General features: G+C 42.7%; 1 protein-coding gene across 1 annotated transcript in view; it reads right to left on the reverse strand.

Annotated features, from left to right (window-relative positions):
- CDHR5 (cadherin related family member 5) overlaps positions 1-18,658 on the reverse strand; it is a 159,372-nt gene that overhangs the window by 46,865 nt on the left and 93,849 nt on the right. The window contains exons 4-5 of the mRNA XM_082270999.1: positions 16,642-16,734; positions 3,333-3,416 (exon numbers count right to left, since the gene is read on the reverse strand). Of these exons, the coding sequence (XP_082127125.1) occupies positions 3,333-3,416; positions 16,642-16,734 (177 nt within the window). The remainder of the gene's footprint in view (positions 1-3,332; positions 3,417-16,641; positions 16,735-18,658) is intronic.

Genomic DNA, 18,658 nt, shown 5'->3' on the forward strand with positions numbered 1-18,658 from the left:
GCGAGCAAATCTGCTAATGTGGAATTGCTTATATCTTTTGTACATATGTGAGTGGCATATTCAATAACATTTGTAAACGGAATTATGCTATGTGACATCATTTTACCCTTACATAAGCAATATTTGGAAAATCGGTAATATCGGCCAGTTCCGGGGACGATACAGATATATTGGCAAAAGTGAATATCGGCCCTCCGATTTGCCAATAATCGGTTGATCCCTAATTTAAACCCATGTACAGTTCTTATTTGCTGTCTTTGTCTCATTCAGGAAATTTCACCTCATAAAATGATGTAAGAGGAAAACTTTCCAAAACAAGAATACATTTCAGTGGTCTCCAGTGTTGTATTTCGGGATTGGCTGTAGACTGTCTTCTGCAATGAAAGGTCCTATATTTAGAGGTTCTTATTGCAAGCCACAGGGAGGGAGTTGTTATAACAGAGTGGCAACTGGTGCTGAGTGTTGAAACATGGCATGGAAAGGTATGGGGCTATTGGATGGAAAGGTATGGGGCATAGGATCTACAAGGTACGTCACTATTAAACACCAAGGAGGGGGACACAATTTCCCAAAGACCATTGACACTGGGACATCATTTCTCAAATTGACACAGGGGCATCATTTCTCCCAATGACCACTAACAGTGGTGATGGGGCACCGTTCCTCCCACTGATCACTGTTACAAGGACCTTTAATACTCTCATTGTCCACTAACTGTAATGGTTGTGCATACTAGGCACATGAATAGTTGTGTGTGTGGCAACCATTTTGCTCATGTCACAAGTCTTCCATTCCATTTTGTCATAAGAAGCCATAACACAGGGACCTTTTCCTCTCTCCTCCTCCCTCCTCCTTTCAGTTCATACAATCTATAACCCTTAGCTACATGGCAGACATCTCTTATCAATATCTCAATACACATATCAGGGCCCAAAAAACTGTCAGGCTTGCCTGCTTGAGTGACCCCCCCTATTGTAATTTCTGTAGCAATACATATCCCTGATAGACTGGTTGGCAGCCAAGTCTCTAAAACTTCAGTGTATCTCATAACTCATGAAATAATACCAGCACAGCCAGAATATCGACATATTTACTTTTCTCAGTAAATTTGTAATGTTTCAAGTCTAAACATCCTTATGTCAGACCATATGGGGAACCAATGGCACCCCTTATCCCTCCTAGGTAAAGTAGACATCCAAAGCCTGCCATATTTATTTTCACTCCAAAGCAAATTCCATGTTGAACAGTATTATGCAAGTTAGCAGTCTGTAAATGGTAGGTGTTCAGAGATATGAATACTTATGGAAAACTATATCTGGGTCATGGTCATAAACCCAGTGACACCCCACGGCCTGTCCTCAGCTGCTTAACTGGTCAGAAAGTCTCTGACAACACCATCCGTGATATCAGAGAAAAAGGAGACTGCTCCTGAAGTTGACAGCCCTTATGTACCATCAAGAAAAAGAAGACCTGTCAAGTTATGAGGGCCAATTGATCACTTTGCTCACGGACTGAAATCTGCTGAAACAAGTATTCTTCATTTTCAGCCCTTTTTTATTTCTCTGTTGCTTTATTGTTGCTTTATTGTTTCTTTGTAACACCCTTTTTCTGTAAATATTTTATGTGCACCATTTTGAACTTTTTCAAAATTAAACTCCCACTGACTGCTGACACAGGGAGTTTTTAATTCTACTGGGAAGAGTAGAATTTAGCCTCACAAATATCTGTCAGGCAGTGAACTGGCCTTTTGTCTAAAAGATCCTCTCTTAGCTGTCAAAAAATAAAATTTCCCCTCACCTCCTGTTCTGTTCACAACTGTAACAATTTGGATCTCCCAACATAATCTGTCCCAGTGGCAATGGTCACCAGGATAAATAAAGAAGGTAAATCTCCCGAGCAGGAACACAGACCACAATAAAATATACAAACCCTTCACCAATTAAAAAAAAAAAATTGACTATTGATATGCTTTAAGTATCTCTGAACACACATAGAAGGGCACACATTCGATGATAGCTCCACTAGAAGAACTCTTTATTTAATCAGAATGCATCTTCCTGACAACCTAGAAGCAAAAATCATCTGATTCCTGTTCCCCAGGTGGGCACTTGCAGGATATGCTATCCAACTGAAAGTTGCAAAAACCTGTATCCCACATTCCGTTCCATGAGATCACCCAATCTTCTGCTCCCTAACAGCAGTCGTCTTGTAATTCTTCACTGAAACCTGGCCTTGATTATTGACCTTTCTTACAATGGTAATCCTGATCGTGGACCACTTTATGCTTAATGATCTAAGCGACTATGCCCTAAGCATGCGTGGACAGTTGTCTTCAGCCCAACAACTGTTCAATATGCTCCTCTCTTGTTTACAGGCAAAATATATATTTTGGAGCAAGTCCAGATATCACGATATCCTGTCAAATGGTGAACACCACTAGAATTGACCTGGGGAATGCCAGTTATGATTCCTGGATTTATCAGGTGGGAAGTGAATCAAAAACTGCTAGGCTGCAAATACAAGGAAAATCGCTAACACTCAAAGCATAAGTATTCATGTAGCTAAAGGGTTTTTTTGGGGGACTTTAAATGAATTCCTGGGATAGACATCTTAAGCAGCCCTCAGATTTCAGTTTCACAGGTTCCAGACTTAACCGATATGTGAGTATACAAAGGGATGAGTCATTTTTTCCCCCCTTCTCCACATATAATTTTCCTCAATGTATGGGTATAATATCAGACCATATTGGTTTATTTATGTCTTTTTGCAGATATTGAGGCATTCGCCCCTGAGGAAGTGGTTGAATTCACGAAACCCTTCGGGCATATCTGGATGCACTTTGTTCCTTATAGATGGTTCAATGTATTTCATTCATCTTGATTTTACTTCACTATCCTGCTTTTTAAGTGATCTAATGACATGGAGGGCACTTGTCCTTCACCACATAATGCAATGTGCTATGTTGCTATGATTTCTTTCCACGAATATGGTCTGTAACATGTTATTTGTATGTTCATAAATTCATATATGTACTAACGGTATTGTGCTATGCCATCTACTGTTTAAGATAATAAACATACATTTTCTACATTGACTAATTTTTTAGCCATGCTGTACATGCCTCATTTAAAGTCCCAACCCTTCTCTTTTTTGTATAAGTATACATGTATGTAAGTACAGTGTATAGAAGTAAAGCAAGAGGTTTTCTGCAATATGTTTTTTTAACTATTGGTAACAGAGATAATACCACCATCAATAAAGGCCTCGATTTAAAATTAAACTTTGACATTTGTGTATATGGACAGATGTATCAATTATTATATGCTACTCACCACACTTAGCGTATAGTAGAGGATATCCTGGTCAGCATCTTCAGCTTCAATCGCGGTACCTATTGCATTGTTAACTTGTAGAGCCTTAAGGAACATTACATGTGTTAAATATTTAAACTTGAAAGAGATAAACAAAAATATAACCATTGGTCTATCTACTGTGTATTGCAGTAATAAACCTGATGACAAAAAAAATTCTAAATACCTACAGCTCAATAAATCCGTATTTAGCAATGTTATGAAAATAATGTACATGGACCTCCAGCAATGCCTGATCTGGAAGAACCTTGCAATTTATCTCTGAATTGGGAGAGATGAAAACATTTCTGACATTGCACAATTCAAGCATTGTAAGAGGAACATACTGGCAAGATGATATCATCAGTCTGTTGCACACCTTAGAAAGTATTTTCTAAGTCTTTCATCTCTGTGTAATCACTCTGTTCAGTGCATTTTTTTAGTTAATCTTTAGGAACCGAACCTGTGATGGATTTTTACACTGGCTGGTCACAGGGTGAAAAGCAACTGAAAGATTGGGCTGTATTGGTGGGATGGACTGTTACACTGGCTAGTCACAGATTGAGAGTAAGCAGCAGTGAAGCTGAGCTGTACAAATGTATTATTTCTAGGACAGCATCCAGGATTTAGACCCTTGAAAAGACCTGAACAAAAATGCCAGGTCTTCTTGTAATGGGCGAAGATGAAAGCATTGCCGAGGGAGTACTGTGAGAAGTAATATATACCTGTAAGTGTTACTCTTGTTATAATTACACAAGTATTCTAAAATTTCACACTTCTACACGAAGATGGCTTTAGCTCTTACCCTGCCAGAGACTTTTTGATAGATAAATAATTTTAGGCCTGAAGATTACCTAAAAGCCCCAAACCATTTAAAATGTTATGAAAGCAGGGCCCCTGGAGAATACAATGGTTGTAGTCTAAATCTTTTATGTCAGCTCAACAGTTTGTCAAGTGCAAAATGTCAGTAAAAATGACACAAGTCATTTTTAGGGCACACAACTGCAATTTATTGTATGTTTGCTGTGTCCCAGGAGGCTGCAGGCAGGAAGGGTATTGGGACGAGCAATGTGATCCTCACCGAAGTGAGGATTGCAGAAGTGGAAGCGGGTACCGGCAAAAAATTATACTTGCTCCCCCTCAAAAAACATGCAGCTCAGGTACCAGTGAATTTTTACCATGTGAGTGGAAGCCTGAGCACTCAGAAATAAAAATCCATGTAAACATAGGGGAGCAAAAATTAAAGCGGAGTTCCACCCTGGATTTGTTTTTTGTTTTTTTAATACCCCCGGGACAGTCAGGGCTAGTGCATTCCACAATGGCTAGCCTCTGATCTGTCCCGGGTTGCACTTACCTGCAAGACGAAATACTTACCTTGCAAATGTCTTGTCCAGCGCTGCCATCTCAGATGTGGGCAGCTTGAAGCCAGCGCGTCCTCTTCGGCGTCTTCTTCCGCCTTCTGTGGTCCCACGATGCTCTGCGCCGGCCCCGACGTCACTTCCGGGTCGCGCGCGTCACCCCTCCACAGCTTCTGGGCATGCCCAGAAGCTGTTTAGAAGGGGATGACGCGCGCGACCCGGAACTGACGTCGGGGCCGGTGCAGGCGCAATGATTCCTGGGAGCTATGACGTCCAGCTCCCAGGAATCATTGCAGAGCCAGGAAGTGACGACGGGCCGCGGCCGAGGAAGGAGGAAGAAGGAAGTAAGGTAAGTATATTTTCTTCGCTACGAGGTAAGTAAAAAAAAAAAAAATATGCGATTATCCATTTCTTTTTCAGGTGACCCGGAGCGAGAAGATGGAGGTAAGTATAAAAATAGGGTGGAACTCCACTTTAAGTTCTTGTAACTGGGTTTTAAAAGAAAGCAGTACTGGCTGCAATTGCAGACCACTTTCTGAAAATGCTATTTACTTGGCTGTTTCTGGTTGTATTACTTTCTGAGCTACTCACCTACAATAGTTAGCAAGTCAGAAAAATCTGACTTTTTTTTGTATAATACGTTTTTATTAGAGAGAACCAACAAAGATATAACACGTACAATGTACCAAAGGTGCCATAAAAAAGGCGGTGAGCATGAGGAACAATTAACCGAATAACAACTCAAGCATGGAGAAGAAAATGGTTGAACAAGCATGGAGAAGAAAATGGTTCCAGCAAGTCAACCTTGTAGGTACTAGGTAAACATATGTAATGGACACAGAGTGAGAGAATAAAGTATTTTAAATCAAAGAGCAGAGGAAAGAAGGAAAAGAAGAGGAAGAATGGAGTATGGAGAGGGAAAGATAGCAAGGAAGATAAGAGATAGAGGGGGTGGGAAAGGTAAGTGAAAAGGAGAGAAGGAGAAAGGCTGAAACAAGAGGGGAGAAGAGGCAGAAGAGTTTGGAAATAAGGGGGGGGGGGGGTGGCGTCAGGGTTCGGCTGGCACATGTTAAGGCACAAGACAGATTTCAAAATACACATGGGTACAAGGACTCATAAGGAGGTACACATGGGTACAAGGACTTATAAGGAGGTCAACGTCGTTGAAGAGCTGGCGTCAGAAGAAGGCTCCAGGAGTTTGGCATGAGGGGGTGAGTTTTTGAACTGGATCAAGGTGGCCCAGATCTTGTAGCCCTGATCAATTTTCCCTTTGGAAATATAGGTCAAGTCCTCCATAAGGACAGTAGAGTCAACCCTGCTTAGCCATTGTCAAATGGGGAGTGGTTCAGGGCGGCCCCAGTGAACCGGGATTAGGGCTTTAGCAGCGTTTAAAAGATGGGGTACTATAGAGCGCTTGTAAGAGCTCACGGATTCTAGAGTACAGTGAAACAGGACTGTCCACGGATCAAAGGGGATGGTGTAACCAGGGATCTGATTAGCAATGTGAAGTATAGATCTCCAATATGTTTGTATAGTGGGGCAAGATCACCAAATATGTTCATGGGTTGCAGTAAGTCCACAATTCCGCCAACCGAGGGGGGAGTTTGTCAGGATCATTGCGTGCAGTTTAGATGGAGTATAGTGCCACCTGGATAAAAGTTTGTAATTAACTTCCGCCATTCTGGTGGATATGGAGGAAGACAGTGCCATTGGTAGAATCACAGACCTTTGAGATTTATTTGAGTAAGTATCCTGGATTAAGTAAGATCAAAAGAGCTTTATAGAACATTGAGATGGCATGAGTAACTGGTTGCTTGAGATGGAAAACGGATTCAACAGGGTTGAGATACATTAAGCCACGTAGAGGCTGGGGAAGAGATCACAAAAAGTCCGCTAGCTGCCGATTTCTCCACCAGTCCAATGATGAAGGCTGGGGCGGGTGTAAAATGTCCTGTAAGGGCCTAAGTCATCGGTCCTTGAGAACATGATGGAGGAGTAGTGTAGAGTCGAATTTCCACAATTTAAATCCTTGGTCCATAGAGCCAGGGAGAAAAAAGGCATGATCCAGAAGGGAGAAGTTGTAATTTCAAGAGAAACCTTTGTAGCGAGTCCCAAATGTCCAATGTAGAGATGGTTAGAAGAGAACTTAAAGGTGACAATAGCCTGTACTTGCGGGGAATCCAGGGGGACCGTGACAAGTCTGTGCCACTAAGATGGTGTTCTAGCTAATTTTCCCTAACCAGGAATGTGGAACAGATGACCACCGGTAAAAGAGAGTCTAAAGGAAGGTGCCGTTTCAGGAGTAGCATTCTCATTAAAATATTGTGACAAGACCGAAGATATGGAGGCCATATCCACAGAGTTCGCCAGCAAGGAATCATTCAGGTGCCATTGGGGGGGATGGCTAGAGAGGGAGGGTAATGCCAAGGAGATCGAGACCGGAACATGGTCAGATATTGACAGGTGACCAATAGAGGCCTAGCGGACTAAGGGGAGGTAATGATGATTAATAAAAATGGCATCTATCCTCGAGTAAGAGTTATGTCTCTTTAAGAAATACGAGTAGTTTCCTTGGATAAGTCTGGGTATTTGTTGAGGATTGCCCTGTCATAATCTATAGGTGGGGAGCCCCGCAACTTAGTCATGATGGTAATTTTGTCCTCAAAATAATGTAGCCGACATATCACATCTCTACGAAGATCTGAGAATAAGTTGCGCGGTCTCAGTGCATGGTAAATCCTATCAAACCGCAGTTGATCAGAAAATGGTCTACCCAGAATAGTATTAAAGATGCCTTGCACTGTGGCTGCAAGATCTTCATCTCTGGTTGCCTCTGGCAACCCCTGTATGCGGAGGTTATTGCGGCGGTTTCTGTTCTCAAGGTCCTCTAGTTTATAGAGGGTGGCCCTGTGTGCTATGGCTAGTTTAGTGACAGTCAGACCGCATTGCCCCCAAATCCTTCTTTATGGATGTTTCCAGGCCATGAAACATCCCCGCTATCTCACACTTAAGGTCCCTCATAAGGGAGGGCATGTCTGAGCCCGTGGGGGAGCCGGGGTCTTCCATCAGGTCATAGCAGAGTGAGGAGGCCGGCGAGCTCTCCCACGGTGAGGGGGTGTGTGGGGAGGGAGATCTGCTAGGCCTAGGCACACGTGCAGGGCCAAGCTTACCAGCCGAGTCTGGATCTTTGGCGAGAAACTTTTTAATGGAGCTGGAGGTCCCCGTTTTCACCGCCAACCGGCTCCCCGACCTCTTGGCAGTGTTGGAGCAGAGATTCGTAGGTTTAGACGGCATTGCTCTGCAGATGTAGCCGCGGTGTGGACGGAGCTCTGTCTAGATGCGACCGCTCAGCGCCATGCGGAAACCATGCCCCCAGAAAAATCAGACTTAAATTAGAACTCCTGACTCGCATACTTGTCTCCTGTCAGGCACTGTAGCTGTGAATTTTTTAAAGCTACTGGATTAGCATAACAGCCAAGTGTAAAGCATATCTTCTTCAGTGTACATTTCGTATAAGGTTGTTTTTCTATAGGATTTACTGAACAGATAGAACCTAGTTTGCAGGATATTTCAGTAATGGCACAAGTATAAACCAATAAGCCCTTATGTGCAAGCTCAGTTCATAAAGAAACACTCTAGTCAAAATTGAAAAGAAAACATTGAGGTGCATAGAGGGAGCACAGACCTCCTGCCCAGTAGTTCTGTTTTTAGTATAGGCATTGATGTAGTGTACCAGGCCACGCCAGTCCAGTTTTTTTGATAACCTGATGTTCTGAGAACTCCTACTTTTGGTGAGGAGGTCCCACACATTCACTAACTCACCAAGGGTATATTCATTGTGACCCTTGTGACGGTATTGCGAGGTGAGGTTGTAGATAATCGCTATATTTCACCTCGCATACGTTCTGTAGTGAGAGACTGAACCGGAGTCCGGCCCGTATTTTTCCAGCTTCGTGACAGGCTAGGTTCCAGTCCAGAGATTGTGGGTCACCTGAGTCCATGCTTGGGTGGACTTTAAATGAACAGGAAGAGAGCACAGGAATGCTTTGGCCTGAGACTCAGAAGGGAATCTGAGAGAGGAGCTCTTTTTTGGACTTTGAAAGAAAAGGTTTGCTTTACCATATGTTTTGTGGGTGATGGGGACCAGACCCACACTGAATAGTGAGGAAAATTCCTGTATAGTTTAGCGCCAGACGGCAAGGATTTATTTTACTGTTTTGTTATTTTTTTCATGTGTGCAAACCTCTGCTGAATAAAGCTGGCAACCACCAGACTTTTAAGAAATTACCTGCATACTGGCCTTATTTTCCTGGAAAAGGTGATCCCTGTGAGCTAATCTCCCACACATGGTGGACTCAGTGGGCACTTTCTAAAGATGGAGGAAATGTTAAAGGCCCTGCTACAGGCCAATGCAGCTCAGAGGGAAACCAACCGCCAAATCGCAGAGGCCGCTACAGCACAACAGGAGGCTACTGTAGCTCAACAGGCGGCCCAGCAGGAGATGAATTGGCCATTCGCAGAGGCTCTGCTGGAGTTGAAAAAAAGCATTTGCATCTCCTGTGCCAGCTGAACCAAAATTGGTACGTGCCTCGTACCACCTGCAGAAGATGACACCAGCCGATGATGTTGAAGCGTACCTGGCGACTTTTGAGAGGGTCGCTGTCCGTGAAGGTTGGCCAAACGAACAGTGGGCGGGTCTGTTGGCCCCATTTCTGACAGGAGAACTGCAAAAAAAACTATTTTGACCTGGACCCAGATAAGGCCCAGGACTATGAGACTCTGAAGACGGAGATACTCGCACGCTTGGCTGTTACCATGGCAGTCCGGGCCCAGAGCGTGCATCAGTGGACCTACTCCAGCGACAAGCCACCCCATTCTCAAATGTTTGATCTGGTCCACCTCACAAAAAAGTGGTTGCAACCAGAGACCTTGACGGGCCCCCAGATCGTGGAGCCTGTGGTAATGGACCAGTGCCTGCATGCACTCCCTGCTGCTCTGAAGAAAGTGGGTTGGACAGGGGGACCCCAAAACCTCAGCCCAATTGGTGGACCTAGTGGAGAGGTACAGTGCTACTGAGGACTTGATGAACCCGTCTACGCCCCACTTCAGTGTATCAGTGCTTCATAAAGATTTAGTGGGGAGGGATTTCCCCCATTTTTGGAGGTTGTGGGAGAGCAAGGGGAGACTGGTGGATTGAGCTCCCCCTGCTCCGGAAGCACAGGAACTCTCCCCAGACCCTTTTTGCCAAAGGGAAGGAAAGACTGTTGCGGAAGAGCTTCAAAGGGAAGGCACGGTGGGGAAGGTAATATTGGGTGTATGCTATAGGCCCCCCAACCAGAGGGAGGAGGGGGAGGCGGACCTCATTTTACAGATAGGATTGGCAGCAAGGATGGGAAATGTCATTATAATGGGGGACTTTAATTATCCAGATATAGACTGGGCAGAAGGAACCGCACACTCAGCCAAGGCTCGGCAGTTCCTAAATGTTTTGCAGGACAATTTCATGGGTCAGATGGTGAATGCACCAACAAGAAACAATGCGGTACTTGACCTACTGATTACCAACAATACAGACCTGCTCACGGATATAGAAACAGTGACCATAGGACAATAAGTTTCAATATGAATTACAGTAATAGGAAGCACAAAGGTAATATAAGGACACTGAATTTCAAAAGAGCCAATTTCCCAAAACTACCCTCGCTGCTAGAAAATATCAAATGGGATAGAACCCTGGGAACAAAGAACACAGAGGAAAAATGGGAGTGCTTCAAGAGCATACTTAACAAGGGGATTGGCCAGTGCATTCCAAAGGGAAATAAATTTAAAAGAGCAAAACTAAACCCTGGGTGGCTGAACTCCAACATAAAAATGCATATTAGTGCTAAAGAAAAGGCCTTCAAAAAATACAAGACTGAGGGGTCATTGGCAGCATTTAAGCATTACAAAGAGGAGAGTAAAAAGAACCCCAAGAAATTCTTTAAGTATATAAACAGTAAGAAAGCGAGGCCAGAACACATTGGCCCCATAAAAGATGACAAAGGAAATACGGCCACTGAGGACAGAGAAATAATTTCTTCTCTTCACTCTTCACAAAAGAATCGGGGGGCTACACGAACCCAGCTTGTAAGGCCGAACTAAACAACACACCTCAGGAAGTGCCGCCATGGCTAACAGAAGATAGACTTAGAACTAAACTAGAGAAACTTAACATAAATAAATCGCCGGGACCGGATGGCTTGCACCCGAGGGTTCTTAAAGAGCTCAGCCAGGTGATTGCCAGACCATTATTCTTGATCTTTAAGGATAGTTTACAGACGGGTATGGTGCCAGCTGATTGGAAAAAAGCCAACGTGGTAACAATATTTAAAAAGGGGCCGAGATGTATCCCGGGTAACTATAGGCCGGTCAGCCTAACATCTGTAGTCTGCAAGATTTTGGAGGGGATGTTAAGGGACCACATACAAGACTTTAGTAACGAAAACGGTATTATTAGTAGTAATCAGCATGGATTCATGAAAAATCATTCTTGCCAAACCAATCTATTAACCTTCTACGATGAAGTGAGCTGCCACCTAGATAAAGGAAAGCCTGTGGATGTGGTGTACCTGGACTTTGCAAAGGCCTTTGACACCGTTCCCCACAAACGCTTACTGTACAAACTAAGGAAGGTAGGTATGGACCATAAGGTGAGTACCTGGATAGAGAACTGGCTCCAGGGGAGAGTCCAGAGGGTGGTGATTAATGGGGAGTACTCGGATTGGGCGGGTGTGGAAAGTGGCGTCCCCCAGGGTTCTGTTCTGGGACCAATCCTGTTTAATTTATTCATAAATGATCTAGAGGAGGGGATATCTAGTACAATCTCAGTATTTGCAGATGATACTAAACTAAGCATGCCAATATCTTCTATGCAGGATGTGGAAACCTTACAAGCGGACCTTAACAAAATAATGGGGTGGGCAACTACATAGCAGATGAGGTTTAATGTTGAAAAATGTAAAGTAATGCACCTGGGTGCCAGAAACCAGAAAGCAAGCTACTCACTAGGGGGGGAACCTCTGGGTGAGTCTAGGATGGAAAAGGACTTGGGGGTACTGGTAGACAACAGGCTTGGCAGTGGCATACAATGCCAAGCCACTGCAAGCAAAGCCAACAGAATACTGGGATGTATAAAAAAGGGGATTCACTCCAGAAATAAAGAGACGATTGAGGGGGGATATGATATCAATGTACAAATACTGTACTGGCGACCCTAGCATAAGGAACAAGCTATTCAGAGAAAGGAGATTCAATAAGACACGTGGCCACTCACTAAAGCTAGAGGAAAAGCGGTTTAACCTTAAAGTGCGTAAGGGGTTCTTCACTGTAAGAGCGGTAAGGATGTGGAATTCTCTTCCACAAGCAGTCGTATTAGCAGGGAGCATTGATAGTTTCAAAAAACTATTAGATGGGCACCTTAAAGACCACAACATACAGGGATATACAATGTACGGTTAACAGCAAACACACACACACATCATAGGTTGAACTGGATGGACGGATTTCTTTTTTCAACCTCACTAACTATGTAAAAAAATAAAATCAAGCGAGCTGGTGATCCTCTTCCTTTCCCTGTCATGTCTGGGGAGCCGGAAGACCTGGAAGCTAGCTCCCAGCCGGAAGGGTAACAAACAGGGTGACATTTCTGGCCCTGACAATGAGAGTAGCCAGAATGTGGTACCCGACTTAGAGGTCAGGAGAGAGGATTTTTGTACAAAGCAATTGCGAGATGTCACCCTCCTTAGAGCCAGAGAAAACGTTAAGTTGGTGGATGGGGAATCAGTAGATCCTAACTGAGGGTGTCTTTCCCCTTCATGGTCATTAAAAACAATTTATTGTATCAGGTGGTAAAATGTGGAGAGGATGAGGTTGAACAACTACTGGTCCCCAAACTCTTCCGCAGGGTGGTCCTAGACCTGGCCCATGGTCATGTAATGGGGGGACATCTCAGTATCGAAAAGACCAGGAAGAGAATCACCCAGAGATTTTTCTGGCCTGGGTTGCATGCAGATGTCAGGGGGTACTGTGAATCATGCCCTGAGTGCCAAATGTCAGAGCCGTCGCCCCATTTTCTGAGTCCCCTGTTCCCTCTACCAATCATCGAGGTTCCTTTTGAGAGGATTGGCATGGACCTGGTGGGGCCGGTAGTGAAGTGTGCCCGGGGTCACCAGCATATTCTGGTAATACTAGACTATGCAACACGCTATCCTGAGGCCATACCCTTGCATAACACTTCTGCTAAGGCTATCGCCAAGGAGTTAGTCCAGGTGTTTAGTCGAGTGGGAATCCCAAAAGAAATCTTAACAGATCAGGGCACCCCATTTATGTCCAGGGTTACCAAGGAACTGTGTAGATTATATAAAATCTCCCATCTCCGTACATCTATCTACCACCCCCAAACTGATGGTTTTGTCGTAAGATTTAATAAAACCTTGAAAAGTATGCTAAAAAATGTGGTTGACAAAGATGGGAGAAATTGGTTGGGGGGCTCGTCCCCCTGCCTTTTCTAGACTGTTAGACTTTGTGCTTAGATAAGGGTCTGGTATGGATTTTGGGGGGAAGGCCACGCAGTTTAAAAAAAAAATGGGCATGGGGTTTCCTCACAAAATCTTGGGGGGGGGGGCTACACATTTTTTCCCCAATTTTGGCATGGAGCCTGGTATGGATCTGAGGGGAGGATCCCACGCCATTTTTTTCTCATAAATTCGGCGTGAGGTTTCCTCCATACCAGAAGCAAAGTAATTGTTTTGATTGGTCAAAGGACAAGTGGCAATCATATCAAAGTTGAATCAAAGTCCGATCCTGTTCATTGAAGTCACATGGAAGTCAAACATGAAGTAGCAGGGCAAAGTCGGATCAAAAGTCGTACTACTTTCGTGTCGGATCAGTGTGAACATAGCCTAAGACTTACACAGTTTTCCCACAGAAGAAATTTTAGGAACCTGGCAACTGCTGATTATCTCAAAGAGAGTAATACATTTAAAGGATATACAGTACCTACTATATACAAAGTTTATACAAGTATTACACCAGTTTTGAGAAAACATGGTTGAGAAGACAAATGCCTATAGAGATCTACAATAGAAGGATCAGTTATATCCACCAAGTAAGTGGAGAAAACTAAAATGCTCTCTAAAGCTGGCTATACACGGTTAGTTTTTTTTTTTCATTCAGCCAACAAATACCCATGTCCACACAAATGAAGTGGATGGAGAAATCCACCCCCACCCCTGAGACATTCTGACCTGCCACTCTCAGAATCCACTGATCAGAGTCGGCAGCTGTTGTTCAAAAAATGTTTTTCAGCATGTCTCCTCAACAGAATCGATCAAACAACCACATCACAATCAAAAACACAGACTAGCACTAATCTTAGAAAGTATTTTTTTACTGGAAAATGAGATGCTTGGAATAGACCTCCAGCAGAATTAGTGAGCCTGTCAACAGTAAGTAGGTTCAAACATTCAGTAGAAAAAGAAAAAATTGAATCTACAGTATATATAGATATATATAGATATAGATATAGTATATATATATATATATATATATATATATATATATATATATATATATATATATAGTATCTCACAAAAGTGAGTACACCCCTCACATTTTTGTAAATATTTTATTATATCTTTTCATGTGACAACGCTGAAGAAATTACACTTTGCTACAATGCAAAGTAGTGAGTGTACAGCTTGTATAACCGTGTAAATTTGCTGTCCCCTCAAAATAACTCAACACATGGCCATTAATATCTAAACTGCTGGCAACAAGAGGGAGTACACCCCTAAGTGGAGATGTCCAAATTGGGCCCAAAGTGTCGATATTTTGTGTGGCCACCATTATTTTCCAGCACTGCCTTAACCCTCTTGGGCATGGAGTTCACCAGAGCTTCACAGGTTGCCACTGGAGTCCTCGCCCACTTCTCCATGACGACATCACGGAGCTGGTGGATGTTAGAGACCTTGCACTCCTCCACCTTCTGTTTGAGGATGCCCCACAGATGCTCGGTTTAGGTCTGGAGACATGCTTGGCCAGTCCATTGCCTTTGCCCTCAGCTTGTTTAGCAAGGCAGTGGTCATCTTGGAGGTGTGTTTGGGATCGTTATCATGTTGGAAAACTGCCCTGCGGCCCTGTCTCCGAAGGGAGGGGATCATGCTCTGCTTCAGTATATCACAGTTCATGTTGGCATTCATGGTTCCCTCAATGAACTGTAGCTCCCCAGTGCTGGCAGCACTCATGCAGCCCGCGGCCATGACACTCCCACCACCATACTTGACTGTAGGCAAGACACACTTGTCTTTGTACTCCTCACCTGGTTGCTGCCACACACTCTTGACACCATCTGAACCAATTAGGTTTATCTTGGTCTCATCAGACTACAGGAACCTTGTTCCAGTAATCCATGTCCTTAGTCTGCTTGTCTTCAGCAAACTGTTTGCAGGCTTTCTTGTGCATCATGTTTAGAAGAGGCTTCCTTCTGGGACGACATTCATGCAGACCAATTTGATGCAGTGTGTGGCATATGGTCTGAGCACTGACAGGCTGACTCCCCACCCCATCAACCTCTGCAGCAATGCTGATAACACTCATATGTCTATTTGCCAAAGACAACCTCTGGATATGACGCTGAGCACGTGCAATCAACTTCTTTGGTTGACCATGGCAAGGCCTGTTATGAGTAGAACCTGTCCTGTTAAACCGCTGTATGGTCTTGACCACAGTGCTGCAGCTTAGTTTCAGGGTCTTGGCAATCTTCTTATAGTCTAGGCCATCTTTATGTAGAGCAAGACTACTTTTTTTATGATCCTCAGAGAGTTATTTGCCATGAGGTGCCATGTTGAACTTCCAGTGACCAGTATGAGAGAGTGAAAGCAATAACACCAAATTTAACACACTTGCTCCCTATTCACACCAATGAGTCACATGACACCGGGGAGGGAAATGGCTAATTGGGCCCAATTTGGACATGTTCACTTAGGGGTGCACTCACTTTTGTTGCCAGCGGTTTAGACATTAATGCCTGTGTTTTGAGTTATTTTGAGAGGGCAGCAAATTTACACTGTTATACAAGCTGTACACTCACTACTTTACAATGTAGCAAAGTGTCATTTCTTCAGTGTTGTCACATGAAAAGATATAAGAAAATTGTTGCTGTCACACATCTATGTTTCTATCCCTGTGTTCAGAGTGCATTTCCATATTTACATTTCCCCATGTTTTTACCATGTTTTGGATGTCTTTGTAAAGCATTCTAGTGTTTGTTTCCCTATTTCTCCACTTGAAAAATATTTATTTTTAACCTCTTTCTACCCACTTAACACTTATGAGCAGCAGCAAAGAGGGTGGGCTTTAAAGCCCACACGGTGCACATGTGCGTCCATGGGAAGCAGAGCTTTCTGTGCTGGGAACACACTTACTGCATGCTCGCAGCACAGTGACAGAGCTGTCAAAGACAGCTCTTGGTTTGTACTAACGATTGGAAAATGGAGGGACCGGTTTCTGATCATGTGACCACTGTGACAGCCAATCAAAGTGGTCCTGTGATCGTCTGGGCAGGAAGGCGTTAAAGTGGTTGTAATTGTAAACCTCAGATATGAAATATGAATAAAACATATCCTTATACAGTGTGAACTTGTATCTATTAAAAGCACTAAGTGTAATTTCTGCATGAATCACTTCTGACAAGTTTTACTGACACCAAGAGAAAAAAGGTGACAGGGGAGGGAGCTCCAGCGGATTGACAGCTTAAGCTCTGTAGATGTATTCCTATTTTATTCTTCAACACTACGTTTAGACATGAATGTCTATTTGTATGTGAGCTTATACTTCTAAAGATTTTTGTAATTTAAGCTATTAATAAAACAATTCAAACATTTTTAATTACATACCTCTGAGATGGTAAAGTTGTAAGCATTCATTTTGAACTTTGGTTCATTATCATTTATATTAATTATCTGCACAATAAGGTCTTCTCTGCCAACCTAAAATTACAAAAAAATGTATTAACATGAGTTCTACAGCTTCTATAATATTAAAACATTGCAGATTGATCAACAATACAAGTGCAGCATTAATTATTAAAATGTATGATAATAATCCTGTGTTGCAAATAGCATTCTGTTGATTTTCTGTTGCCACAAGTTTGACTATTGTAAGTGGAGAGAAATGAATAAAATGGGGACAGAAGGTGCAGAAACCTCCAAGCTCCACAACAGTCTTTTGTATCCGATTTTTCGCAGACGTACTGCATACACATTAAATGAAAATTGGTCGTCTGGGGACGGACGATAAAAATGTTGGTGTTTGTCCCTCCATTTTTCTTTTTTTTTGTTGAAAATGGCGGCATCGGCTGCTGAAAGTTGTGTACACACTAGCCGAAAACCGTACGATTTTACCTCGGACGGAAATTTTTGGCAGATTTTCTACTAGTGTGTACCCCACTTAAGATAGAAAAGGTACTTTCTAACCCCTATCTTTCTTGAGAGCTTTGCTATGATGCAACCAAATGGTCATCTTAAGCTGACCATACATTATAAAGCTTCTCTTTTAGACCAACACACAACTATGTAATGTAAGGTCTAGTATGAATGAAAGGAAATTGATTGGATTGCATAAATTTGTCCCCATAGTTTTGTTAAATTTAAATTAGATTGTACAGGGATTGTATAATCAGATTTTATCGTGTATGGCTATCCTTGGTATTTAAGTGGTGTGGCTATATGTTTGCTGTATATTATGGATTCTGTTGGCAATGTATGTGAACTCTATCTGTAGTTAAGGTATAGTTTGATCTTCTAAATCTATTATAGGTGTGTGCATGGATTTTTCATCTTTCTGTTATGCCTGGTTATCTTCTTGGATATCATTCAGGCAAGATGGAAGCATTATTCATATTATCCTATTGTTTAATATTTATCAGCTATCAGATGAGTATTTTTATTATTGCCAAAATAGTTTGGGTGATTAGTACCTGACAATATCTGCCTAAATTGCAACACAAAAGGAATAATCAGTAAACAAAATTGTGCTGCCACGCAGCTTTAACTGTCTAGCAGTTGTTTTTACATGTTATGTTATGCTATGTTATTGGTATCTTCCTTACACCCCTGCTGTTTCTGGCTAGTTGGTTGCTCCCACCTCCATTTTCCTGCTGTAACTCCCATTTTGTTTAGTTGTTATGAGGAGACTGCAGAGTGTGGAAGCTGTGTAACTTCATTGGAAATTTAACTATGGAAAAGTCTCTATGTTTATGCCTTTGCTAACTTGAAGCATAAAGAAGCATTGGAGAACACCTCTGGAGTCTTTATTCATTGAGTAAACTATCTGTTAAAGCCATCATTCAACCTGCTGCACACACTTTCAGACTGGGTCTACAAGGAGGTCACAGGTACAATCGATGCTGAGACAGAACAGTAAATTTCCATGAATCCATCACACAGGTATCTCTGCAGCTTAAGAAAAGTAAATTTCCAGGAATATACAGCTTCAGAAAGTAAATTTCTAAGAAGTACTTGAAGTAAATTTCCATGAATCCATCACATAGGTATCTCTGCAGCTCAAGAAAAGTAAATGTCCAAGAATATACAGCTTCAGAAAGTAAATTTCCCTGGTAATATACAGCTTCAGAAAAGTAAATTTCCAAGAATCTGCAGCTTCAGAAACGTAAGTACCACACTTGCCTGTGTGTCACCAGAAGCATTACTCTGCATATGAAACCAGAAACCTACTGAATGCTTCATTACTATTACAGCCTTCTGTACCAAGCTATCCAGTCTGAACTAGTTTTCAGCACTAGCAAACTATTGTAACAACAAATACCTCAGCCCAGCCTGCTTACTAACAGAAGTCACTACTTACAGAGCTGAGCTCTGGCAGATTTCTAACAAGACACCAAAACTACAGTAC

The sequence above is a fragment of the Pelophylax lessonae genome (assembly GCF_965119305.1).
Source record: "Pelophylax lessonae genome assembly, chromosome: 10".
Taxonomy (NCBI): Eukaryota; Metazoa; Chordata; class Amphibia; order Anura; family Ranidae; genus Pelophylax; species Pelophylax lessonae.